Here is a 26,434-nt window from a genome sequence, read left to right as displayed (position 1 = left end):
GTATGCCAATTGCGGGTGAAATACTGGGTTACTAGTATGCAACAACCACATTTAGAGGAGAGAGAGCATAATCACTGGGGTCCTGGTTAGCAGGATCCCAGTGAACACAGTCAGGCACACTGACATCAGGCTGAAAATGGGGGTAACCATGGCAAGAAGAGGGTACTTTCCTACACCTGCTGACTGAGTGAAGAGCTGGACCTCCATCCTGAAACTAGGACTGTCAGAGTGATTCCAAGGGCTAATCAGCTGGACTTCTGACCTTAGTCTCAGGGACAGAAGGCTCCAACCACCTTGAACCCAGCACCTGTCTGCTGTGAGTCCTACCCTCGTAAGTGGTGCCACCCCAGTCCTGGACCCTTGGAAGTGGGCCTGAAGGTGCTCTGCCAGCCCTGCTGTGGTTCCAGCAGAACTGACGCAGCATGACGCATCACCAATGCAAGGCTTCGCATCCTAAGCCCCTCATCAATGGCATTCTCAATGACAGTTTCAGGGTTCTGCATCGCAAGCCTTGCAACTTCTTCAGAGGAACCACTCAATGTGCAATGCATCTTCAGTGCAGGACTTTGCATGGCAAGCACCTCGTCAATGGCATCCTCAACGATGATGCATGACTTTGCATTGCAGCCTCACAGCTTCACAGAACTGCCGCTATGCGACGGATCTCCACACCAGGACCTTGCATCGCCTCTGCTGTGCAACGCATCCTCGATGTGGGATCTGGCAATGCTCCACATGCAGGTTTAAGGTACTCTTGTTCAGCACCTAACTTAGTCCGTGTATCTGGCACATTCTCCATTGCAGTAGACCTAACTTTACGATTGTGTTATGGTCCGGCATGTCCAGGTAACCATAATTGGCTCTTTGTGCTTCTATGCACTATTTTCACTTAAATCTTTAAACTTGCATGTCTCCAATTTTAATGATTGGATTGTTGTCATTTTGGTGTCAAAGAATTTTTTTAAATGTAATTATTTTTTCTAAATTGATGTGAATATTTTCTTGTGTTTTGTTTTCACTTTGTTACTGTTTGAAGAGATGCAGAATACTGACTGCTTGTGCCAAGCTTGTGCCAAGCTCCCAGACAGTTTAACACAGATTGATTTGGGGTTTTCTTGTGACTTCACCCTGACAGCAAACGTGATCCTTGCCTGAGAAGGGTTTCGCCAATCTCAACCAGTAGCCCAAATTCCAACATACACCTTTGCTGCCAAAACACAGACCTAAAAAAAAAGATTGCATTCAGAACAGAATGTATGAATTAAACAAAGAGTTAAATATGACACAACGTGTAATGGTTGAGTGTACCTTTTCGATATAGATATAAAACAGTCCCTCATACATTGCAATGCAAGCATGCAAGAGGTGATACATCAAGCAGTCAATAACGTGGAGAGAGACAAGTGTGGATAATAATGCCTTCAGCCAATGCCCGAAAGAGGCTCAAACAAATGTCAGTAGTTGAAAGTGGCTGACCCAAAGTCCTTTCTGTGTATACTGTAAGCAAACGGTCATGACAACTATGCTGTCAACCACACTTACATAAGCAGATCGTAACGTTGCCAGTACATGCTCAGAATTGTCTATTAACTAGCCTGGCTGATTCCAGCCCCCGACCCTCATCCAGAGGTATCAGATACGTGCTCTGGCAGTATAGGCTGTGACGCTGCAGCAGCACACCCGCTGAACAGACCAGGTTGCACGGTTGCCCTCGGAAACCCCAGAGAGTCCTCGGGAGCCACCCATTCTGCCCTTTAATTCCATCCCCAACCTCTCATGGAAAATTTCCAGTGTTCCTGTGGCCATTCCAGCATTCCAACATTGATATTCAGTGTTGACAGGAGACAGTCTACAGCAAGTACTTAAGCAAGGTCCCTTATGGGATTTGCATGATGAGGGAGTTGAAACCCAAGCTTTCCAAATGCCTCAACAATTGAGGAAAAACATAGTACCAAGGGGTGTAGCAGATTACAGTGCAGTAAAAAACACAAACTGGCATATATTCTCTTTTCTACTTTGTTAGCGGGGCAATTCAACAAGACCTCCAATCTCTCAACTCAGAGGAGCAGAGATGCATACCTACGTCATCCTGTCACTGTTACTCAGCCTGCTCCATATGGATACCTTATGGTGGCGCATGGTACCTCTGTTACTTTTATGTGCTGTGACTGAAGGAATATGGAACCCTGACTAATGTTTTAACTCGTGCATATGAGGACTATCACTCTTGAAATAATCTTTATGAACACCAACTTGAGATGGCCACAATTGCATGTTGTGACACCCACTGTAATGTACATCCAGGCGCATCACTAGATGCAACATGTTTATCTTGAGAAATACAAACGTCATATAAGTAAAGTAACGGATGCACTCACCTTCCACATGGGATACCCCTCATAAAAGTGAAACCTCCCCTGCATACAAACACAGGGTTTGTTATTCAAGTCACCGAACACCAGCTGCCCAGCGTGGCCCTGCACTGTGTGGAATAGAAATAAGATGCTCAGATGAAGGTCACAGTTCACAGTTCACAGCATGCATTAACTGGCAAACTGGAAGTGATGTACGCCGGTGTGATGAATGAACAGTAAAGAAAGTGAGACACAAGCCATGCAATCAGAATGTCAGCAATACCAAAAACAAGGTGCACTTCCATGTGAGTTGAAATCTGAAAGATTTTACAAGATACTATTTGTAGTACAGCATATAAGGTAACATAGTGTCTGATTAAAAGAGCATCATCACATTTATTCCACGAAGCTCGTTCTCAGCCATTTTCCCTTCCTAGATCCACATTATACATTTTCCAAGGAACGCAGGAGGGTGGGAGCGAAAGATTCATCACGTGTGACATCCATGCTGATGGACTGAAGAGGAGACCATCCCACCACAGAATGTGGCAGCTTTAGAGTTAAACTGCTCATTAACATTCACGCTGTCTGGTAGACAAATACTAAAATGCTGTAGGCATGGAGGGTAAGATTTGTCTGAAGTAAATCGCCACCACTGCCCATCAAAGTATAGGGCAAAGAGAACTTCCCACAAGGAAGGCACTGGTTTCAGGGATGTCCAAAGATGGATGGAGGTCTCCGTTTCAATTGCACCCATACCGTTCACAGATCCCAGCATGGGCAAGACTGAACACCTGGTCTGAACACCTTGTTTCTTCTGCACAACACTTTTCCCATATTGCAAGCCCAGAAATATATATTTAGCAGGGAGGCAGGAACAGGAGTCTATGAATATATTTTATGAGACGGATAACCATCCTGGAGTTAACCGTTCCATGCACAATCAACCTATAGAAGTAGCACTACTGGATTACAGAAAATCAGTCCCTTCCCAGTACTCAAGTTGCTTTCACTTCCACAGAGTGCTCTATAAAACTTTCTCTCGTGTGTTTTCTGCAGGCTCAGAAAACAGCACACGGTCAAGTCTGTGAACAAGCTGCTGGTAAAAGTACTAAACTGTCTCCCTCCCAATCACAAATCACATCTCATTTGATTTAGATAGTGGCCCTTATGACCATTGATAGGAATCCCCCTACCTGTGCTTTTGGGGAAGTTGGGAATGTCCTCGTATTTAAAGATGACTTGTTCTTTCAGAAGGTCTGCAAGGGTTCCTAGCCCAGATCCACAAATGATAGCAACAGTTGGCCGGTGGTTGGTGTTCGCCAGCAGCCAATCAGCAGTCTGTTTGTACGCCTCATAACTGTTCCTGGAAGAGAGGAGGGGAGAGGTAGGTTGCAGAAGGTCGATACTGGTGTGCTCCAAGTATACTCACTCATAAAGGAATGGTGTCTGCTTTCCTCAAATGGCAGGCGAACGAACAGCTTGAAAGAGGAACAAGCCAAAAACCACCAAGTCTAACTACCTTTGAACCTCATTACGTGCGATGCAAGTTTTAGGGCTGTCTATTTTCTGGACATGATTATACGGCTATAAGACAGGCCAAATGCAAATGCACAATAGAGTAGGGATTGGGGTAAACTCCCTAATTGACTCATCCCACCCTAGATAATTTATCGCTAGGGCAGCGATAACCAAGATAAATTTGTGATCGCATTGAGATTACACATACCATGTGTGAAATTGTTTAAAGAGGTACATTTTGCTAAGTGGGCTGAGTGTGGGCAGCGTGTGCCTTTGGCATAAATTAATCGGTGCTCATTGTCAAGGAAGCATAAAGCATCAAAACCCTGAGGTCACCTAAGAAACCACTAGCATAGACAAAAGGCCCATCCTGACACTGTTAGAAGGGTGAAAGGAGGCGTTTGTTCTACCTGGTGGCACACTACTTTCAGACACCCATTTACACTGAATGAAACCAAGTACCCAACACTGTTCATACAAAGATAAAGCATTACGCCACCCATACAAACCAAGGAAAATGCGGACGTCAAACGAGTTAAGCATACCATTAAATAGAGAATGGAGGTGAACAGAAATGACAGAGCTTAAACACGTCTGTCCTAACCTAGGTTAGGTTACTTGTAAGCCACACCCACAAGTCTCGGGCTCTCAGCATATCCTATTATCCCCTGCACCGTCATCCATGAAGAACTCCAAAGAGTAGGCAATTCTTCATCAAAGAAGGATGACACATCCTGCGTGACACATTCTCAAATTGAGTACTAGCAGTGGAAACACCTGATCATCCAATAAACGTGATGTGAATCTTGGGGAGTGACATTGACAGAAGGGATCCCAGTAAGTAACAATTAACTATGTTTATTATTGTTTTGCTGTTAAAGGGGCGTGGCAATGGGGGTGACGGGGATGAGGAGGGGTGCACTGTGCACTCACTCAGTGTGCATATGTGTTTAACCAGCCATCTCGGGCTGGCCAAACACACATGCTCACTGAGCTCTCTCCAGCCCGGCACGGTGTTGCTGGGCTGCTGAGAAGAGACACAGGCTCCTAGTCTGCCTGTAAGAGCCCTGGGTGGGCGCTCTGGCGAATCTTAACGCTGCTTTGAGCAGTACTCATTTCTCATTTGGTACTCATTTCTAATTTTATGATGTGTGTCTGATGGTTGCATTGTGGAAAAACGTATGCATAAACTGTAGGCCTAAGTTGGTTATGGTGAGAAGCTATGAGCCTGATTTGTACATTGGGAAATATTATGTCCAACGCCTTGGATCTCGTCTACTTATTAGGAAATATTCTGACAAAGGCAACTGGTCTACATTTTTAAGTGTGAAAAGCGTTTCTTAAAACTAACAGCAATTGGTTAACACTTGTGTTACAGGCTGATAAAGCACTTTTATAAAATTTAGAAAATAATGCATTCAATAATAATAATGAACAGAATTAACATTGTAGGGCTCAGAAAAATAATAAGTTATTTTAAACTGCAAAGAAATGTACCAGGCAGTCATAGTTACACGTGTTAGGCTTGAAAAGCGGAAGCAGCATTCTTTGACAAACTGACCTCGTTCAGGAATGTGAAATGTTATGCTTTCTGACCTTCCCATGAGCATATTTTTCATAATGTACATTAATTGAATGCGATGTTGTCATTTGACCCTGCAAATGTTTCTACTTACACAAATACTGTAGAATTAATTAATAAGTAGACTGTATTTTAACGAGGTAATAATGTAGAAGTTTCTACTTTAAGATGCAGTTGCTAAAGGCAGACGAATGATGAGAAAGTTTACAAACGTAAACTTTATATGTGATAAAAATGTTTCGATTTGGAGAAAGACTACTGTTGATAGTTGAATACAGCAGTTATTTAGAAGATTAGAGACAAATGTTCCCACAGGGAAAACGTATTTTTTGGGTTTCACTGACGCCTTTTTTACCCCATTCTTAGAAAGGAAATTTTTTACTTTATGAAGATCACTTAATGAAATTGCTTCATTTACTGCTTATAGATTACTGGCAAACTAATGATTGTTATTGATTAATTTATATTCAGGTGAATAAAGACAAACTGCTAAAGATCTGATTAATAAACCTTTTGAACTAATACCAAACTCTCATTATGGATGGAAGTAGATCAGAAAATTCTAACGTCACTTTACTGTGATGTACAAATCCTGATTAATTCTCACTTAACGACAAAGATCTAAAGACCTTACAATATTTATTCACAACAAGGATTTCGCCCTGATGAGTTGGTAAACCTACCTCGTAAAACAATATTTAAAATGAGATCCTCACTCCAGCAATGCTATAGACAGGTATACGGTTACAAGTAATCTCACAGATTACCGTAGTAGGCATGGATTTTGGAGTTGGCCTCCCACTCTTACAAAGCCTGGGTATTTTCACTATGATGACCCTGTTGACAGCAGTTGTATATTGCTTTGCAAGCTGTTTTTTTCTACATAGTTGTAATTTTATATCTGTATGCACGATGGTTGCAAGTTTATGAGCAATTCAGATGGCCAGTGTTGAGCAAGCTGTAAAAGACTAAAGGCTTCATCAGTTCATTGGGAAAAGTCATGACAGATTTCATAGTTTTGGCCTGCTCATTATGAAACTTTATGACAAAGCCAGTGGGCCTGGTCTTTTTATTGTGAAAAACCTATGTTCAAGACAATATGCTTTTAAGGAAGCAATGCTGTTACACAGTTCCCAATCTATAGGGAAGCATTTTGTCACATGGATTTTCATATATTACAGTAGTAGGTAAGGGTTTTGGCGTTGGTGATCCACCCGAACAACCCATTAGGATATGCACAACAATAATCCTTGTTGAGCTCTCTTAGAAGAGCTCTTATTTTGCATTGCCAAATGTAATTTTGTATACATTTTTTTAATGCATGTATTTTGATAGATGCCTTGTGGAAAGCTTGCCCTCAGTAAAGTAGGCTTGAGTTGGTTATGGTCAAGTCAATGATAAAAGCTGTAAGCCTAACTGTTTATAATTAAATGTTACGATAAAGGCAAAAGAACTAGCCTAATAATTGTCTAAAAGCATATGATAAAGTTGATAGGCATTTAAAGGTAGATTGTTTTTACACTGAATTAAAGCCTACAGATGGTTTTTTTGTTACATAGACTCTTACAGATTACTGTAATAGGCAAAGGTTCTCGTGTTGGTTACACCTCTGACAAACCATGGGCACAGAACATTGTATCAAGTAGTTTACTTCTGGGCACTTAAAACCATTAATAAACACATTTAAAATAAGTAGCAAAAATCTCTATATCAGTAAAGTGCAATCAACAATATGATTTGATTATTTATATTAAAATGTTTCCATTAAAGTGCAATGGTGACCAGTTAAATAGCTGTGAACATGTTTTTGAGCACAGTAGAGTATAAAACTAGCATATATTAAAAAGAAAAACATGTCAAGCTGGCTTTGACAAGAGCCTCTCAGCACTTCATACACACAATGAATATAGTCACAAGTGACAATACTGTCCATTAAGGTTCAAATTCAAGGACTGGCAACAAGATCAAAGGGACAGTGGTTAAAAAATAGAGAGAAGCCATTTTCTCCATTCTGACATTATGACTTCAGGGCAGGGCAGTTGGGCAATGACGCCAAACCAAAGTCACATAAATTTCAGTTTGTAAAAGACAAAGTAAGTTTCTTTGGGGGCAGAGTTGCCTTCAAGTATTTATAGCCAAAAAGCATGACTTCCTTTGAAATGATTGCTAATCATTTAAAAACAATAGGGCATTCATATTTTTATTTATTGCCCATTAAAAACAGGAAATGAAAGGTCCCCCAGAAGTCTTGTGTCTGTAATAACCCTTGTGCAGAATTCTTTGGTGGCCTTAATAGCAATGTATAAGGAATCTTGAAAGCAGGGGCAATATTTGGTTAGTCAGGTCAAATTTTATTCCATTATTCATTGTGCTTAAATAAAGCAACAGGAATGCCATTTAGTCCTGGGGCTCCACCTGTTCTGCTCTTCATGAGAACATCAGTGACCTGTTGGAATGTAAGTGTCACTATGTCATCCTTTTATTTGTTGTCTGTGCTAAAGTATTAAATTCAATGAAATCTGGTATTGGCCGCTCTGGCTTCATCCAGGTTTCCTGCAGACAAATTACATCATAGGATCTTAGAAAACAGGTTACATCAGGATTGTGAAAAAATTTACTGAGCCCTCCTAAGATCCAAGACAATCAGGAAACTGTTGAATTTTTCATTCTTTAACGGGCGAAAGGAATTAGTGGTTGGTGGAGCTAGCTAGTCTACCCCAAATCCTGTGCCAAATGTATTTGTGTATACAATTGCAGTTTTATGACTGTTTGCTAAGGGTTACCTTGTGAGAAAGCTTACATGAAGTACAGTCGGCCTGACATGCTTATGGTGACATGCCACTGATAACAGCTATAGGCAAGATTGGTGTGCAGTGAAATGTTATGCTTGATACAATAGGTCTGGTTTGTTTATTATAAAAAATGATTACAAAGGCAGTCAACATGATTTATTAATTGTAAATGCATATGGTAGAGTCAATAGGCCTCTAACAGTGGATTTTTATCATATTATGTTACAGGCCTTAGAAAGGTATTTGGTTACATGAAATCTCAAAGATTACCACAGTAGACAAGGGTTTTGTTGTCAGACACCCACTGTGATAAACCTGGGAAGCAGAAGTTCACTTTGATGGTTCTTTTTAGGCCCTATTGAGAGTGGATGTATATCGTTTTGCCAAAAGTAATTTTATACATATCAGGTAATTTTATAAATAGGTGTCTGATTGTTGCTATCTTGTGCGCGCTCCAGTAGGCTTGTGTTGTGTAATAATGTCAAGGCACTGGTAAGTCTAGAGCCCTTATCAGTTCACTAGGAAAATTTAGGTCAGATTCCGTAGGTGTGATCTGTTTATAATGAAAAGTTCTAACAAAACAAATCAGCCTTACAAGTTATAAATAGCATATGTTAAAAGCAGTTGGCTTTTAAAGGGGATTGTTATTACACTATGCTAAAGCCTAAAGGTAGGTATTTTCTTACATGTATTCTTGCAGATCACCGTAGTAGGCAAGAGTTTTGGTGTTGGTGACTCACCCAAACCATGGGAATAGAGGATTTGCACTGTGATAATACTGATTAAGATCTATTAGTAGGAATTTTATATTGTTTTGACAACTGTATTGTGTATATATTTATAACTTTATTACAGCATAAATGAGGGTTACCTTGTGGGAAGGCTTATGTCCAATACAGGAGGTCTGAGCTGATTATGGCGTCAAACCAATGGTGAAAAGTTACAATAAAGGGAGCAGGCCAGACATATTGATTGTGAAAAGCATATGTTAAAGTCAATAGGCATTTAAGGGTAGATTATTATCACTCTGCATTAAGGCCTACAGATAGGTATTTTGTTCCATGAAATCTCACAGATTACAGTACTAGGCAAGGGTTTTGGTGCTGGTTATCATCTCTGACAAACCGTGGGTATAGAACATTTGCACTGTCAGAATCCTTATTAGGGTTTTGCAGGAGAGAGAGTATTTTGCTTTGCCAAGTGTAGTTCTGTTTATGTATGACTGTGCTTGATGGTTGCCATGTGGAAAAGATTAAACTCAGTATAGGTAGCCTCAGCTGGCTGTGGTGATAAGACAAGGAAATAATATCAGCTACAGGCCTGATTGGCTCACAGGGAAAAATATTTCCAATGCCATTTGCCTAATCTGTTTATTTTGAAAAGTTATGATGAACTCCATAGGCCTGGCATATTGAGTGTGAAAGCTACATGGCAAAGTAAATAGGCATTTAAGGATGGGTTAATCTTTCTCTGTATTTAAGCCCACAGATACGTATTTTGTTACATGAGATGTCACAGATTACCATGTAGGGAAGGAGTTTGGAACTGGTTACGGCATCTGACAAACCACAGGCATAGAAGATTTTCACTGTGATAATTTTTGATAGAATCTCTTAATGTTGTGCCATGAACTTAGTGAAAGTCATTATATAATAAATATATCCATATTTGTAAATATATATCTCAATATATATATATATATATATATATATATATATATATATACATAGAGGGCCTCTGGGCCACCACTGCTCTGCCATTGGTGTGTCTGAGTGTCATTTACACTCTGCTTTTTTCATTGACAGAGTACTGCATGGCGTGATTGCTCAGTCCACTTCAGTCATTGGATATCTTGTCCTTTGAATGACAGCATGTTATTCTCACACATGTACATACACCTGAAAATAAATGTGCATCGGTGTTGAGGTATGTTGGCCATCTTTTCAATTCTCTCCTTTTATAGTTCTCCTTTCATTTCTTTGCTTCTCCTCTTTTTATTTTAATGCTTCGTAAGACAGGTGCTACAACGCATGACTATGGTTTCGGTAAATAGGTTAAGTTACACTTTGAGCAACTCACAGCGAGAGCGAGAATGTGCAGAATAGTCTTGAAGTCATGGATTATACTGAGGGGACAATGCCAGGGATGCCCTTTGTCCTGATTGTTATTTGCACTAGCTGTGGAGCCATTGGTGCTTTAAATTTGTTGAGAACTGGTGGATTGGGGAGTCAGGGTGGGGAAGGTCACACATCTGGTTTCCCTTTATGCTGATGATGTGCTGTTTTACTTGTGACTCCCACGATTGTCAGCTCCTGCCTTACTGAATTGCTTGGAACAGTGTGGAGTGTAGGGCATAGCAAAAACAGTTGAAAAAGCCTCCTGTTTTCCCTAGAAAAGCCTCCTTGACACCCGACCTCTCACAGAGCTCCCGGACTGAGGGCTAAGATGGCAAACTGGAACATTTTGATACTTGGGGATAGTTACAGCCCACACCCAGGAAAATCAATATGAATACAATATGGGGAGAGTTATCCAGGGACTCCAGGCATTGATTGACTTTTGGTTGTCGCTGCCACTCTGAATCATGGGATAAATGGCAGTGGTGAAGATGGTGGTTGAGTCAATGCCTTTATACTCTGCAGAATTCTATCTGCCCCCTGCACATGTCCACATTCAAAACGTTAGATAGTCTCCTGATTGGACTAGTCTGGGCAGGACGGCAGAACAGAGTCCCCCTGGCCTTATTCAAACAGGATATAGGGGAAGGAGACCTGGGACTCCCGGACTTAGAAGCCTACTACTACACATTCCATATTCAGCATGCAACCAGATGGGTAACAAATGAGGACACCTGGAAATGGAGATTATTAAGAGGCAGACATGGGGAAGACTGCTTGGCGGAGGTTCTAATGAGGGGCACCTGTATCCTGGCGGAATACCCTTACATCATCAAGCAGGTCTGAGTTATTTGGGAGCAGATCATAAAACAAGTGCTTCGGAGACTGCCATTTGCGAGAGACTTACGTCTGTGGGTACTGCAATTGTTTAAAATAATAATAGCAAATAACTGGTTGAATAAGGGGAGCTGTGAGACTGTGGGGGACGGTTATTTATGAAACACTTTTCTCTTATTTCCAGGAGGTTCAAGATAAGTTTGCGGTGGGCCCCATCCAATTTCTCCAATACACAAAGCTAGCAATGACAGCCAGGGAACATGCCATGTCTGGACCTGTTTTCCACTTGCTCCTCACAGACATTGGAAGCCATCCTTCAATTAGGCATTTCTAGACATATCATAACACACGTCTAGAGCGCTAAAAAGTGACAACTTCTGTAAAGATTCAAAGGGAAAATCGGACTGGGTGGCTGATACAGGGGACCAGTTCACAGAAGAAACCTGGATCAAGGTGTGCGCACAGGCGAGATCATTGTCTTGGACAATGCTAGATTTAAATTGATACAATTTAACTTCTTAAACCACGTGCACCTTATGTTTTTTTAAACATTTTTTTATTCATTTTCACAATTAATCGGTCCATACATAAACAGTAGCATATTCCTGTGGATCTGGAGGAGTTAGAATTGAAGAAGCCACATAACAATGGCATATTGTTCAGAAACACAAGCAATTGACAACAGAGATGAATGGTTACAATATATATGTATATGGAGGTCGATATCCTAGGACAGCGTAAGGAAGCAGTTGTAAATACAGAAAAATATGTGCAGATTGATCGTATAAATGTCCAGGACAAGAAGGACCATACCAGTGGGTGGTGTCAGGCCCATGGTGATCCAGGGTCAGAGGATAATCTCTCAGTGGTTGCAATATGTCCTTCGGGCAGGACCTAGGAGGTTGTAGGGATGCGTACAACTCACTTGTGGTATCGCGATAGATGAGGCTTCTTAGCCAGGCTTTGCAAAGCTATCTCTCATTTGGCCAACAGTTAGGAAATGGCCGTAAATCGTTTCATAGACTTAGGGATGTCACCGATGTGGCCCAGTAAGGCCATCATAGGGTCTGGTGAAAGGGGAGGATATAAATCAAAGTTAATTGAGCAAACACGTCTCTCCAGAATGCTGCTATAACGTTCTAGGTCCAGGACATATGGGCAAAGTCCGCAGAGGACATTTTACATTTGGCAGAAGAGCTAGTTTGGCAATGGCAGGGGGTGTCACATAGACACTTCACAAAAATGTGTAATTCATCTGTTTATGGCAGTGACTTACGGAAACTGAACGTGGTTGAGTGCAGCACGCATACCACACCTCATCTGATATTGGGGATCCCAATTCTTTATCTCAGGCACCCAGCAATCTCTGATCGTGGACCGGGAGGAGATTGATATGTGTGCAATATAGTTTGGATATTAATCCAACTCCTGTAGATTCTGTAATGCTCAATGTAAGGGGCTGGAAATCCTCTGGTGCTAGGGTATAAGAGTGTAACAAGGTACTATGTGCATTCGGGAGACGGTGTACACGCAAATAAGTGGGTAAGTCAGTGCCAGGCCCAGCTAGTTGTGCAGAGTGTTTGGACATCTGTTGGGTCTAGAGGAAACCCAGATAGGAGCAGCGAGTGCAGGGGTGTCAGGCAGCTATGCCTCTCTCCGAGATGAGGAATGGCAAACGGGCATCAGCATGATACCAGTGATATGCGTAATAGCACTGTGCAGTCAAATAGTAAAGCTGGTAATGAGGAACCTCAAAATCACCATGCTTATAGGGGAGCATCAGAGTATACCAGAAGATATGAGAGCTCCTCCCTGCCCATACCAGTCGAAGCAGCAAACTCTTAAGGGTTTAGAAAAATGAGTTAGTCAGAGGAATTGGAATATTAACTAATAAGTACAGAAAAAGGGGCAGGACTACCATTTTGAGTATGGCTATGCGACCCGCCATGGAAATTGGGAGACACATTCAACGATCAACCTCTCTGTTCAGTTTGTGGATGGCAGGCTAGTAGTTTAGTCTAATGACTTGGTCCCGGTCAAGAAGAATATATATTCCCAGATATTTTACATGGTTGTTACACTAAGCAAGGGGGAACTCAAAATTCACTGAGTAGTAACATCTGTGAGAGGGAATATTTCTGACTTGGACCAGTTTACCTGGTGAAACTACCAAAGCGGCTTATCTCCTGTAGAACCAGGGCCAAATTATCTGCTGGGTGTCTTAGAAAAAGGAGGAGGTTGTCTGCATGAAGGGAAATTAATAGCAGACTGGGTCTGAACTGCAGACACTTATGTAAATCTTTCTCCTGCAGAAGAGGCACTAGGGGGTACATTGCAATGATAAAGAGTAGAGGTGATAGAGAGCAACCCTGCCTAGTACCCCTAGGACCCCTTGTGATGGAGAATGCAGAAGTTAGAGTGCTGTTGATCTGGATCCGTGCAGTCGGAAGGGAGTAAAGTAGCATGATGAGGGAAGTGTATCCGCACGCATACCATGTTTGTGGAGGATAGCCTCCAGGAAAGGCCACTGAGGGAGTTAAAGGCCTTCTCAGCATCCAAGAGGACCAGTGCAGCTGGGACTATGGGAACCACCCTATGCAAAGCTGCGAAAACTGTGAGGCGAGTCATAGATTTGGACCGGTGGGGGACGAAACCAGACTGGGTGGGAGAAATAATCTGGTCCATTAAAAGGGACAAACGGTTAGCCAACAGTTTAGCCAGGACTTTATTATCAAAGTTCAATAAAGATAGCGGATGGTATTAGCCACACAGGTAGGGTTCTTTACCTGGCTTTGGTAGCAAGGTGATCACCGCCTCCCGCAGTGCTGGGGGTAGCATGCCAGGAGCAAGAGCCTCCTTGTACATGTCTAATAGATGGAGGGCTAGAATATGCGTGTACATCTTATAAAATATCTCAGTAAAACCGTTGAAGCCGGGCACCTTGGAGCTGGACAGGAAAGTCTATTGCCAATATGATCTCTTCTGTGGTGAAAGGCTCACTAAGATAATGCTGTTGAGCGCCACTGAGCTAAGCCATGCCCAGTTCTGCGAGGTACTCAGCTAGTTCAGGAAAACAGCTATCCACTCGGGTGGAGTAGAGCTGTATGTAATAATGCAGGAGTTCCACATGTATCTCCCCAGCAGTGGAGAGTATGGTCCTGTCTAATTCTTGCAATTCAGGGATGTAACAGGATGACAGAGATGGTTGGAGTAATCGCTCCAATGTCCGGCCTGGCCTATCGCCTTCTCCATAGTGATGTGCCTTGGCACACTTGCCTAGGAAATGCAACCCGTGCTCCACTAGTTCTCGAAACTCCTCCATCAGGGAGGCTGGTTTCTGAAGGCGGAGCCCAGAGGAGCTCGTCATGTCCTCCTGGTCGAGGTCAGATAAGGCTGCCTCAACCTGAGCGATACTCCGAAAGATATCCCTAAGGACCCTGAAATGTTTGGCAATGCTAATTCCTCTGATATATGCCTAAAGGCCTCCCACGACTTAGAGTGTGAATTGGCTGAGCTCATATTGATATCAAAATATTCTGTGATTGCAGAGCGGAGCTCAGAGCGAAACGCCTCATCAAGGAGCACCATATCGGGAAAACACCTGGGGTGCTCCAAGACCCAGCATATGGAATATGCAATGTCAGTTTAACTAGGAAGTGATCAGAGAGCGTACACAGCAGATGAGAAATGGATTCAAGCCATGATAGTACTGACGTCAACACATGCCAGAAGTCTATGTGAGACCATGTGTTGTGGGGAGTAGAGTAGAAGGTGTACGCCAGTGGGGGGGAGGGGTGAACGCGGCATGGGTCCCACAGTAAGTGTTGCAAAGGTTACGCAGCACATGTAGCAAGCAGGCTTTACCCGTGGGATGAGAGGCAGTGGTGTCAAGATGAGGATCTTGGAGCATTTTAAAATCTCCACCAAATATGATATGATTCATGTCTTCCCTGTCAATATGTGCATGGAGTGCCCTGACAAATTCTGTGGCATCTACATTCAGGGCTTGTATGTTAAGTAACATTAGCTCGTGACCCGCTAAGGTACCTGCTACCAGCATATACCTGCCCTAATCATCCATTATCGTACGGTGGGGGTGGAACCATAGATTTTTATCGATAAGTGTGCAGACGCTGCACGAGTAGGACCTATAGCTGGAGAAAAAACAGTGCGGCCCCCAGTGTTTAGCAAATGAGTATTGCAGTGCTGGTGAGAGGTGAGTCTCATGGAGAAACACTATTTGGGCACTGTGTCTATTTAGAAACTGCAGGACTTGCTTCCCTATACGGGGTTGTTACGTCCCCTAATATTCCAGGACAATAATGCAATGTCTAATGTTGACCTCTGCCTGCCAACAGATTCTGTCATCCGTGTGTGCGATAAACTGCCATGTGCTTCTTGTATGGATAGAAATGAACATGAAGCAATAAAATAAGGAAAACAATAACTAAACACACAATTAGAACTTTTATGCCACTCCGCTCCCACACCAAGGGGGAACATGCCTGGCGAATCCCAAGATGTGCAGCATAAACAGAATAAAACCCCAGCAGTGTACACATTATTAATTAGAATAGGTTGTTGAGTACAATATAGAACGAGGTGTATATCTTGGTAATTTTTAAAGTGGGTGGCTAAGCCCCTGCAAAGAGCAACCTGAGGGCCAAGGTCCAAGACCAAATGTGAACAGAAGAGGTAACTGGATTTGGCTGTGGTTAATCCGTCAGTGTGACTATCATATGGATTGTGTCACAGTCTGGAGGAAACAGATCCACACTGGAGCCCCCGGAGTGTGCGGTGGTGAATTGCTCAGAGAGGAGAAGGCCTGAGATGGTAGGCCTTAGGAGTATTTTCTGCAGAAGTCCAACACATCCATAGGTTTGTCACATATGTGTGATTTGCTGTTGACGTCCACTCAAAGTCTAGCAGGATAGAGCATTCCTTATCTGAGGCCTCGTTTGCGGAGGGCAGCCTTTGCATCTAGGAATTTATACCTGGCCTCCTGGACCGCCATAGTAAAGATGGAGATCACCGTGCCCTGAAAGAGAAGCAGGCCCTTCTCCAGGGCCAGTTGTAGTGCAGTGTTGTGGTCTCCATAGTTCAGGAGGCGGGCAATAATTGGACATGTTGGGGCTCCTGAGACTGGATGCTCCTAAGGATCTGTGCGCACGTTCCACCACAAATGTGGAAGCAAAGTTACTCTGTTCGAATAACTCCATGAGTAAGTGTTTCACAAATAGATCCATGCAGCCTGTGGCTGTCGACTCGGTAACGCCCGTTATGCGTATGTTACTACGCCGACCTCTGGCCTCAAGGTCCTCATTTTTTATTGCAACAGTGCACGCTCTCAACTCCAGCCTTTCAAGCTTCTTGTCCATGTTAGCAACATGGTCTTCAATGTTCGATATACGTTCTTCAGCAGATACCATCCTGGAGTCTTATCTGTCCAGTCACTCACCCATATGGTTAAGGCACTTGGCGATAGTGTTGAAACAGGCACCAATCGCCCTAAATCCCGCATGGAGCTGAGACATAATGGTGGCCGCTGAGGCTTGTCAAAAGGCAGTTTCTATGTTGCCACAGACCATTGTGGGTGAAAGGAGGGCAGAGGTGTGCCAGTGGGCATTGTGGAGACACTTTTATGAAGAGGGGCCCAAAACCGCTGCAAAGCATATGAATATGCAGGGGCAGATGTGTGCAGCAGGCAAGGCCCGGGGCAGTTAATTGGGTAGTGAGTCTTACAGGGCCCAATAAAGAGCTCACAGTGTAGGTACCGATGAAAGTGAGTCGCCATTCACTATGAGACTTGGAGGTTAGGTCACTGCATGGAGATGAACGCAGGAGCCTTATGCATGTTAGGCCTAGTCCTGCTTGAGAAAATGCACCGAAGCAGACTTCTGAGGTTGAAAGTCTGAGTTAATGCAGCATTCAGAAGAAGGATTGAAGGTTGGCATAGGCCACGGTGCTTGCGGCATCAGCCAAGCTCCACTACAGGTGCAAGGCGAGTAATGTGCAGAAAATCCCATAGCCAGCCGGGAGGCCTCATCCTATTCATTAGACCCTGGGGGGCCCCATGGATGTAAGCCGGTGAAGTGCGGCACCCAAGCTTGCACGGGCTGCAGAAGGAGTGTTCTTCCTCCAGGTGCGGTTGCGGCGAGCTGAGTTTCGTTCTGATGGTGGGGCGGGGGCATAGTGCCAATCACAAATTCGGGCTGCACTGAATATGCCTCAGGCTCACCTGCGGCCCCTATCACCGCAGGGCCTCAGAGGTGTGTGGACAGCATAGGCGGGACAACTTTTGCGGGCAGCAGTCCAGAGCCTCTGCCCACCTTGAATATACTGCTGAGGCCCCCCTCGCCATGGGTGTTGTCATGGTATGCCGCCCATCTCAGGTTACACAGGTCGGATCAGGAACACCTCTATTGTCAGGACCCCGGACCAGTTCACTTAAGCTCTTATGTTGTGCGGCCATCATGGTCACTGGCATAGCTATGCCCCCCCCCCCAACTGCATCTACCTTATGACGGTGGTCTTAAGTAAACTGTATCCCCGGACAGGGGCCGTCTGCCCCAGGTGCCAGAGAGACAGAGCCCCATTTCTTCATCCAGCCTGAGACTGACAACACCCTCCCTCTCGGTAAGGCATTACTGGAACCGGGATCTCATTAGAATCTAGCCCGCTACAGGGCATACTAGGAGTGATTCCCAATATAAAAGGTAAAAGGATGAACCATGAATTCCTGATCCTGGTGCTTGTACTAGTATTTCGAAGACTTGCAATTTGTTGGATGAGCAATAGGAGCCCCCAAATACACTTACTAGTCAATCAATCAATAAATCAATCAGTATTTGTATAGTGGAGCACTATCACCCCTGAGGGTATTTGGATGCTGAGGTTGCAGGGTCTCAGTCGAAGAGCCAGGTATTAAGCTTCCTGAAGTCGGTCAGTGAGGGTGCTGTTCCACTGTGGTTGCGAGGGATGTGAGTGATGTGTGCAAGGGCCAGGGAGGCAGGGCACAGGCATCTTTGGGGTTTGTGGAGGTTCATGCAGGGGTTGGTGTAAGATAGTCCCTGGTTGTGCAAGGCTTTGTAGGCATGCATGAAAATCTTGAACTGGCATCTTTTCTGGATGGGGAGCCAGTAGAGATTCCTGAGTTGGGGGGGTTATGTGGGCTCGTTTGGGGAGGTCTAGGATGAGTCTGGCGGCTGCGTTCTGTATGACCTGGAGTCTCTTGAGGAGTTGGGTGGAGATGCCAGCATAGTGTGTTGCTGTAGTCGAGGCAACTTACGATGAGTGCCTGGATGATGGTCTTCCTGGTGTCACTGGGGATCCATCTGAAGATCTTGCGGAGCATGCAGAGGCTGTGGTAGTAGAATGTGGAGACAGCACTGATTTGGTGTTTCATGGTAAGTTTGCTGTTGAGTATGAAGCAGGGGGTAAAAGAGTTGTCTGTTGGAGTGGGTGCAGGGCCTAGCTCGGATGACCACCAGCTGTTGTCCCATAAGTAGGTATTTTCCTGAAGACCAGCACTTCCATTTTCTACGAGTTTAGCTTGAGGCAGTTGGCTCTCATCCAGTGGGTGACACTTGCCATGGCATTGCAGAAATTTGTTCTGGTGGTGGAGGGTCTTCGGTAAGCGAGAGGACGAGTTGTATGTCGTCTGTGGGATCTGATGATGTCTGTGAGTGGGGTCATGAAGGTGCTGAAAAGTGTTGGGCTGAGGGAGGGTCCTTAGGGTACTCAGCAAATGATGATTTTAGGTTCTGAAGTGAAGAATTGCAGGTGGTCCCTTTGTGTTCTTCCTGCGAGGAAGAAGGCTATCCACTTTAGGGTGTTGTCCTGGATGCCAATGCTGTTGAGCCTGTTGATGAGCATGTGGTGGGATATGGTGTCAAACACTGCTGATAAGTTGAGGAGGATCAGTTCTGTTGTCTTACAACAGTAGAGGAGGGATCGGATGTCATCTGTGGGTGCTATCAAGGCTGTTTCTGTGATGAGGTTGGTGCGGAAGACGGATTGGGAGGTGTCGTGCATGCTGCCTTTTTTGCAGGTACTCTGTGGGGTGGATGTTAATTCCCTTTTCAAGGTCCTTGGCAGGGTATGGGAACAAAGAAATGGGGTGGTAGTTTTTGGGTTTGCTGGGTTCCCCGGAGGGTTTCTTCAGGAGGGGACTGACCTCTGTGTGTTTCCATTCATTGAAAAAGGTTGCCATGGTGATGAAGGCATTGAGGATGTTGGTGAGTTCTATGCCTATTTCTTTTGTTCCCAATTTGAAGAGGTGGTGGGGGCAGGGGATGCTGGGGTTGCTGGGTGCCCCGGAATGGGCTGAGGGCATGATGGTTGTGGTGGTGAGCGTGTTGAGGGTTGTCCAGGAGGTGATGGCTTGGGTGGTGTGTGTGATGAGGGGTCTAGGTTGTCAAGGCTGACTTTGGTGGTCTGGAGATTGAAGTTGTTGTGAATGGTGGCTATCTTGCTGTGGAATTAGTCCGATAGGGTGCTGCAAGGTTCTTGGAAGTGGTGGATGGTGTTTTCCGTGCCTGACAGGTTGGGAAATTCTTTGACTATCTTGAAGAGTTTTCTTGTGTGATTGGTGCCTGTTTCGAAGAGGTTTGTGAGGGCTGCTCTCATAGCGTCTTTGATGCGTTGGTGGTAGTTATTGAAAGTTGCTTTGTAGAATGTTCAGTCAGAGGTGTTTTTGGTGGTGCCCCATTTTTCTCCTGCTTTGTGTGTGGAGTCGGTGACCATTTGGGTGAGACTGATATTGTTTGTGTTTTTCCAGGAGGGAGGCGGTGTTGGTGTCGTTGGTGTCATCGAGGTGGAAGTTGAGGCTGCTGAGTAGGATGTAGTGGCTGGAGTCGATGGCTAAGGGAGCGATAAAGTTGGAGATGGTGCCTCAGAAGGTGGGCCAGGGTTCCAGGGATTGGTAGGTGAGGGTGCCTCTGATGGTGGACTTAGCATCGGTTAGAAGTTGAAAGTTGAGGTGTTCCCTGATAGATGTGCTTCGTCGTGGTGCATCTGATGGTTTCCTTGTGAATGATGGTAATGCCTCCCTTGAGTTTGTACGGTCTCAGTGTATCATCTTGTATCCGACTGGCATTGTGGTGGCTACGCTGGGGTTTGAGGAGGGGTTGAGCCATGTCTCGGTGGGCGGCCCTGTGTTGCAGATCAGCAGTGTGAGCAGGTTAAAGGTCCTTCTGTTTTGCCCGGGGAGGAGGTGCAGCAGTTGTTGTTGTCTCATCTGGGGGTCCAGGGCTCAGAGTTCAATGGAGGAGTAGTTGTGGGAGGTTGGAGGGCCAGGGTTTCTGGTGCTGGGCGCAGTCAAGGCATGGATGGGTGCAGACGGGCTTGCCTTTGGCGCACCAGGGGCACGCCCCAAGGATTATTTTGTGCTTGGGACAAGTAGGCCCAACCACAGGCAGCACAAACCATTTGCCTGCCAGTTTATAGAGAAGAGAACTGTCTGCTTTTGAGATAATATGTGTGTCCATATGCTAATGCTGTTTGAACTTGTATTTATGGTTTAGTAATGAAAATCCTTATTAGGGTGAGCGCTGTGAATAAACATTTTAAGGTCACACCGCACTACAGACAGTAGTTCCAGTAAACAAAAAAAAGTGTACACGCATATTTGAAAAGTTTAACAGTACAAGGCTAAGTACAATGCTCCCAGAATTATCTCTGATTAGATGCAAATGTTTGCAGAAGCTTGTAAGCAAGAGTGATGATTATTTGCTTTCAAAATAAAATGTTCTGCACAAAATAAAACGTTTAGCTACCATGAAATTTTAGTTGCTATTTCTTTGAAGTGTAATTTAGTAAAATGTGTTGATGTATGCTAGTATTTCCAAAAAACATTCCTAATGGAAAATCAGTGCAACCATTTTCAACACGATTATGGGAAGCATGAAAATAAGCACTGGCAAAGCCAACCGATCCGACATTTCTTGTGAGTCTATTGGTTTCAATAATGTGTGTCATGTTTTGACATGGCTTTTGTAACACTTCATTGTTGTGGGAGCTCCCAGGCCCTCACCAATGTAACAAACAATGGCAAAAAGATTAGAGGAGAGCTGGTGAAAATCCTTAAAGCAACAAGTTAGTAGGTTTGCAGACTCAAAGGCATTCCAGCCCAAGAACTATTTCTTACTGCTTCTTCCAGGTCTAGTATGTAGATCTGCATAAAGGTAGCAAAATAAAGAAATTGCTATAGTAGGAACTGAAATTGCAGGTATTCAAGCCCTACTATAGTAGTAGCCTTGGCATAATCAGAGAGAGAGGCTATTATCGGAACTCTCACATAATGAGATTGCTGCCATAATTTGCTGTGGCACTACATGGAAGCAAAGTGACAAGTAGATGTTTTACAGGACAAGTAGATTTAAGAAGCAACGTGTCCCCTGGACAAGTAGATATTTTATTAAATTCCACGCCCCTGCACCCACTATGAGCAGTCCCTGCACGGCCGCATTGCTGCCTCCATTAAGTAGGCCCTGGGGAGGGAGGAGTGAGGAAGGAAGGAAGTAGGCAGGGCTGGCAAGAATGGGCGGGAAAGGATGCAGTGGAAAAAGGCACAGTGGTGGACAAGGAGCACGAACTAACCTAAAAACTGCCTAAAACAAACAGCGGATGACATGCAAAAAAGAGGAACAAACAAACTACACCCTTACTTTGACTGTTGCCAGCAGTCCCACCACTATTACCACTACTGCTAGGGGCACTAGAGTTTGATGTATTGGTGGTGGTTGGCTCAGGAGGTTTACCTGGACAGGACTTATCCCCTTGCCAAAGGCCTTTATTTTTACACACATAGCACCAAGGCTTTTTAATGTGTGTATGTTGTGAAGAAGAGGAAGAATTTGATTTATCCCCACCTCCTGAAGAGTGTTTAGGACTTGAAGAAGGATCTTTGGTTTTACCCTTACCCCCATGTTTATCCTGAGATTTCTCACCATCTTTCTTCTTGCCATCCTTGTCACCTCCTGTATGAACTTTTCTGTTCACTCTTGTTCTGACCCATTTGTCTGCCTTCTTTCCCAATTCTTGGGGAGAGGTCAGATCCGAGTCTACCAAGTACTGGTGCAATAAATCAGACACACAATTGTTAAGAATATGCTCTCTTAGAATAAGATTATACAGGCGTTCATAGTCAGATACCTTACTGCCATGTAACCACTGTTCCAAGGCCTTCACTGAACAGACCACAAAATCTGTCCAGTCTCGAGAAGACTCTTTTCTGGTGTCTCTGAACTTAATCCTGTATTGTTCAGTGGTTAAGCCAAATCCATCCAAGAGTGCATCTTTTAAAACTGTGTAGTTGTTAGCTTTATTTTCTCTAACAGTAAGGAGCCTATCCCTACCCTTTCCAGTGAAAGATAGCCACAAAATAGCAGCCCACTGCCTTTGAGGGACCAACTGTACCATACTGGCCCTCTCAAGTGCAGCAAACCACTTGTTGATGTCCTTCCCCTCCTTGTAAGGGGGGACTATCCTGTGCAGATTCCTGGAATCATGCTCTCTAACAGGATTACTATCAGGAACACTGCTGCTGCCACCATGGGGTCCTAACCCCAACCTCTTTCTTTCCTTCTCAATGTCTAGGGATTCCCTATCTAAGGCCAGCTGTTGCTGTTTAAGCTTCAGTCTGGTCTCTTCAACCCTCAACTTTTTGAGTTCCCTTGCTAACAAGTTATCCTCAGGGTGGGGGGTTTGGGAATGCTTTGACACAGATGACAAATTGGAAACTTCAGAGGGGGATCTGTCCCTGTCTGTCTGGACCCTGGTAACTTGGCCTCTAGGAATAAAGGATGTCCTACTGTGATGGGATCCTCCATTACTACCAACATTACTAGGTGTCCTGCTAGGGGGCAGACCCTTACCGGAACCCTCCCCAGCTTCCTCAAGGGGTTCCTCTGAATCAGACTGGGAAGCTTCTACTAACCTCTCATTTGATGGGCCAGCTTGGGACTCATCATTTACAATAAGCATGTTAAACAGAAACTCTTTTGTAGAGTTCTTTCCTATAACTAAACCTCTATCTAAGCAAAGACTCCTTAAGCTCTTGTAATTCAAACTGTCATAAGTTGCATTGACAGTTTTGAGAGCTGGATCTACCACAGACATGATAGCAAAAGGTTTAGAGATAGTGAGAAGAAAGAAAAAGTGTCAGAACTTTTTAAAGCACAGAGAAAAAAACTTTTTCTAACTTTTAGAAAACTTTTAGAAGTTTTAAGAAACTTTTCAGAACTTAGTAAAAAGTTTTAGAGAAGAAAAACAAACTTTTTAGTTAAGTGTACATACAACTGTTTAGTATATGATTCTCTTATGAAAAGTACACAATGACAAAGTAGTAAGTAGTGACAAGTACTTATCCCACCACTTCACAACCAATGTAGGAGGCTGGCCTGGCTTGTAGTGGGTACCAGAGGTACTTACACCTTGTGCCATGTCCAGTTATCCCTTATTAGTGTAGAAGAGGTGTTTCTAGCAGCTTAGACTGATAGAAGGTAGCTATGGCAAAGCAGCTTAGGCTGAACTAGGAGGCATGTAAAGCTCCTACTATACCACTTATATCATATGCACAATATCATAAGAAAACACAATACACAGAGTTACTAAAAATAAAGGTACTTTATTTTTATGACAAAATACCAAAAGTATCTCAGTGAGTACCCTCAGTAAGAAGGTAATGTATATACACAAGATATATGTACACAAACCAAAATTAGGTAAGTAATAGCAAGAAAAGTAATGCAAACAGTGTAGAATCAAAATAGGTTGCAATACGAGCACATAGGTATAGGGGCAACACAAACCATATACTCCAAAAGTGGAATGTGAACCACAAATGGAACCCAGACCGATGTGAGCTTGTAGTGGGTCGCTGGGACTGTAAGAAAACAGTAAGGGTTAGAAAAATACCCCACCCAAGACCCTGAAAAGTAGGAGTAAAGTGCACCTACTACCCCCAGAGAGCACAGAACTCGTGATAGGGGGATTCTACAGGAAGAACACACACCAGCAGTGCACGGACAACGGATTTCCGGACCTGAGTACCTGTAAGATAAAGGGACCAAGTCCAACAGTCGCGACAGTGTCGAGAGGGGGCAGGAGCCCAGGAAATGCCAGCTGAAGGTGCAAGGAAGCTGCCACCGGTTGGAAGAAGCTTGGAGTTCTGCATGAAAGAAGAGGACTAGGAACTTCTCCTTTAGAAGACGGATGTCCCACGTCGCGTTGAAGATTACAGAGGTATTCCCACGCAGAAAGACCGCAAATAAGCCTTGCTAGGTGCAAGGGTCAAGGTAGAGGTTTTTGGGTGCTGCAGGGGCCCAGGAGGGACCAGGATGTCACCTTTTGGAGGAGGAGACAGAGGGAGCACTCAGCAACTCAGAGAGCCCTCACAGAGCAGGCAGCACCCGCAGAAGTACCCCAACAGGCACTTGGAAGTAAAGTGAACCGGAGTCCACGCAAAGTCACAAAAGGGAGTCCCACGATGCCGGAGGACAACTCAGAAGGTTGTGCACTGCAAGACGGAGTGCTGGGGACCCAGGCTTGGCTGTGCACAAAGGAAATCCTGGAAGAGTGCACAGGAGCCGGAGCAGCTGCAAATCACGCAGTACACAGCTTTGCAGTCTAGCGTGGGGAGGCATGGACTTACCTCCACCAAACTTGGACTGAAGAGTCACTGGACAATGGGAGTCACTTGGACAGAGTTGCTGTGTTCCAAGGACCATGCTCGTCAGGATGAGAGGGGACCCAGAGGACCAGTGAGGCAGTCTTTTGGTGCCTGCGTTAGAAGGGGTAAGATTCGTCGACCCACGGGAGATTTCTTCGGAGCTTCTGGTGCAGGGTGAAGGCAGGCTACCCCCAGAGCATGCACCACCTGGAAACAGTCGAGAAAGCCAGCAGGATTAGGCGCTACAATGTTGCTGGTAGTCGTCTTGCTACTTTGTTGTGGTTTTGCAGGCGTCCTGGATCAGTCAGAAGCCGATCCTTTGGTAGAAGGTGAAGAGTGAGATGCAGAGGAACTCTGGTGAGCTCTTGCATTCGTTATCTAAAGAATTCCCCAAAGCAGAGACCCTAAATAGCCAGAAAAGGAGGTTTGGCTACCAAGGAAGCAGGATTGGCTACCAAGAGAGGTAAGAGCCTATCAGAAGGAGCTTCTGACGTCACCTGCTAGCACTGGCCACTCAGAGCAGTCCAGTGTGCCCTGAACACCTCTGTTTCCAAGATGGCAGAGGTCTGGGACACACTGAAGGAGCTCGGGCACCTCCCCTGGGAGGTACTGGTCAGGGGAGTGGTCACTCCCCTTTCCTTTCTCCAGTTTCGCGCCAGAGCAGGGCTGGGGGATCCCTGAACCGGTGTAGACTGGCTTATCCAGAGATGGACACCATCTGTGCCCATCAAAGCATTTCCAGAGGCTGGGGGAGGCTACTCCTCCCCAGCCCTTCACACCTATTTCCAAAGGGGGAGGGTGTAAAACCTTCTCTCAGAGGAAATCCTTTGATCTGCCTTCCTGGGCCAGGGCTGCCTGGACCCCAGGAGGGAAGAAACCTGTCTGAGGGGTTGGCAGCAGCAGCTGCAGTGGAGACCCCGGAAAGGCAGTTTGGCAGTAGCCGGGTTCTGTGCTAGAGACCCGGGGGATCATGGAATTGTCCCCCCAATACCAGAATGGTATTGGGGTGACAATTCCATGATCTTAGACATGTTACATGGCCATGTTCAGAGTTACCATTGTGACACTATACATAGGTAGTGACCTATGTGCACGCGTGTAATGGTGTCCCCGCACTCACAAAGTCCGGGGAATTTGCCCTGAACGATATGGGGGCACCTTGGCTAGTGCCAGGGTGCCCACACACTAAGTAACTTTGCACCCAACCTTCACCAGGTGAAGGTTAGACATATAGGTGACTTATAAGTTACTTATGTGCAGTGGTAAATGGCTGTGAAATAATGTGGACGTTATTTCACGCAGGCTGCAGTGGCAGGCCTATGAAAGAATTGTCAGAGCTCCCTATGGGTGGCAAAAGAAATGCTGCAGCCCATAGGAACTCCTGGAACCCCAAAACCCTGGGTACCTGACATATACTCACAAACACAAAAGTGGGGATAACAAGGCTAGAAAGAGGCTACCTTCCTACATATTGGCAGCACCAGCTTAAGGTCACACAATGACTGTCAGCTGACAATGGTTCTTCTGCTTCTAAAGTCTTAGTACAGGTCACAACAGGG

At 44.7% G+C, this 26,434-nt stretch overlaps 1 protein-coding gene across 2 annotated transcripts in view; it reads right to left on the bottom strand.

Annotated features, from left to right (window-relative positions):
• The window catches only part of LOC138299769 (purine nucleoside phosphorylase-like), a 248,556-nt gene that overhangs the window by 192,946 nt on the left and 29,176 nt on the right, over nucleotides 1-26,434 (bottom strand). For both annotated transcript variants that reach the window (XM_069238310.1, XM_069238311.1), the window contains exons 2-3: nucleotides 3,551-3,720; nucleotides 2,379-2,482 (exon numbers count right to left, since the gene is read on the bottom strand). In XM_069238310.1, coding sequence (XP_069094411.1) covers nucleotides 2,379-2,482; nucleotides 3,551-3,720 — 274 coding nt within the window. The remainder of the gene's footprint in view (nucleotides 1-2,378; nucleotides 2,483-3,550; nucleotides 3,721-26,434) is intronic.

The sequence above is a fragment of the Pleurodeles waltl genome, chromosome 6 (genome assembly GCF_031143425.1).
Source record: "Pleurodeles waltl isolate 20211129_DDA chromosome 6, aPleWal1.hap1.20221129, whole genome shotgun sequence".
In the NCBI taxonomy this organism is placed as follows: Eukaryota; Metazoa; Chordata; class Amphibia; order Caudata; family Salamandridae; genus Pleurodeles; species Pleurodeles waltl.
This window is presented reverse-complemented; position numbering and strand designations above follow the sequence as displayed.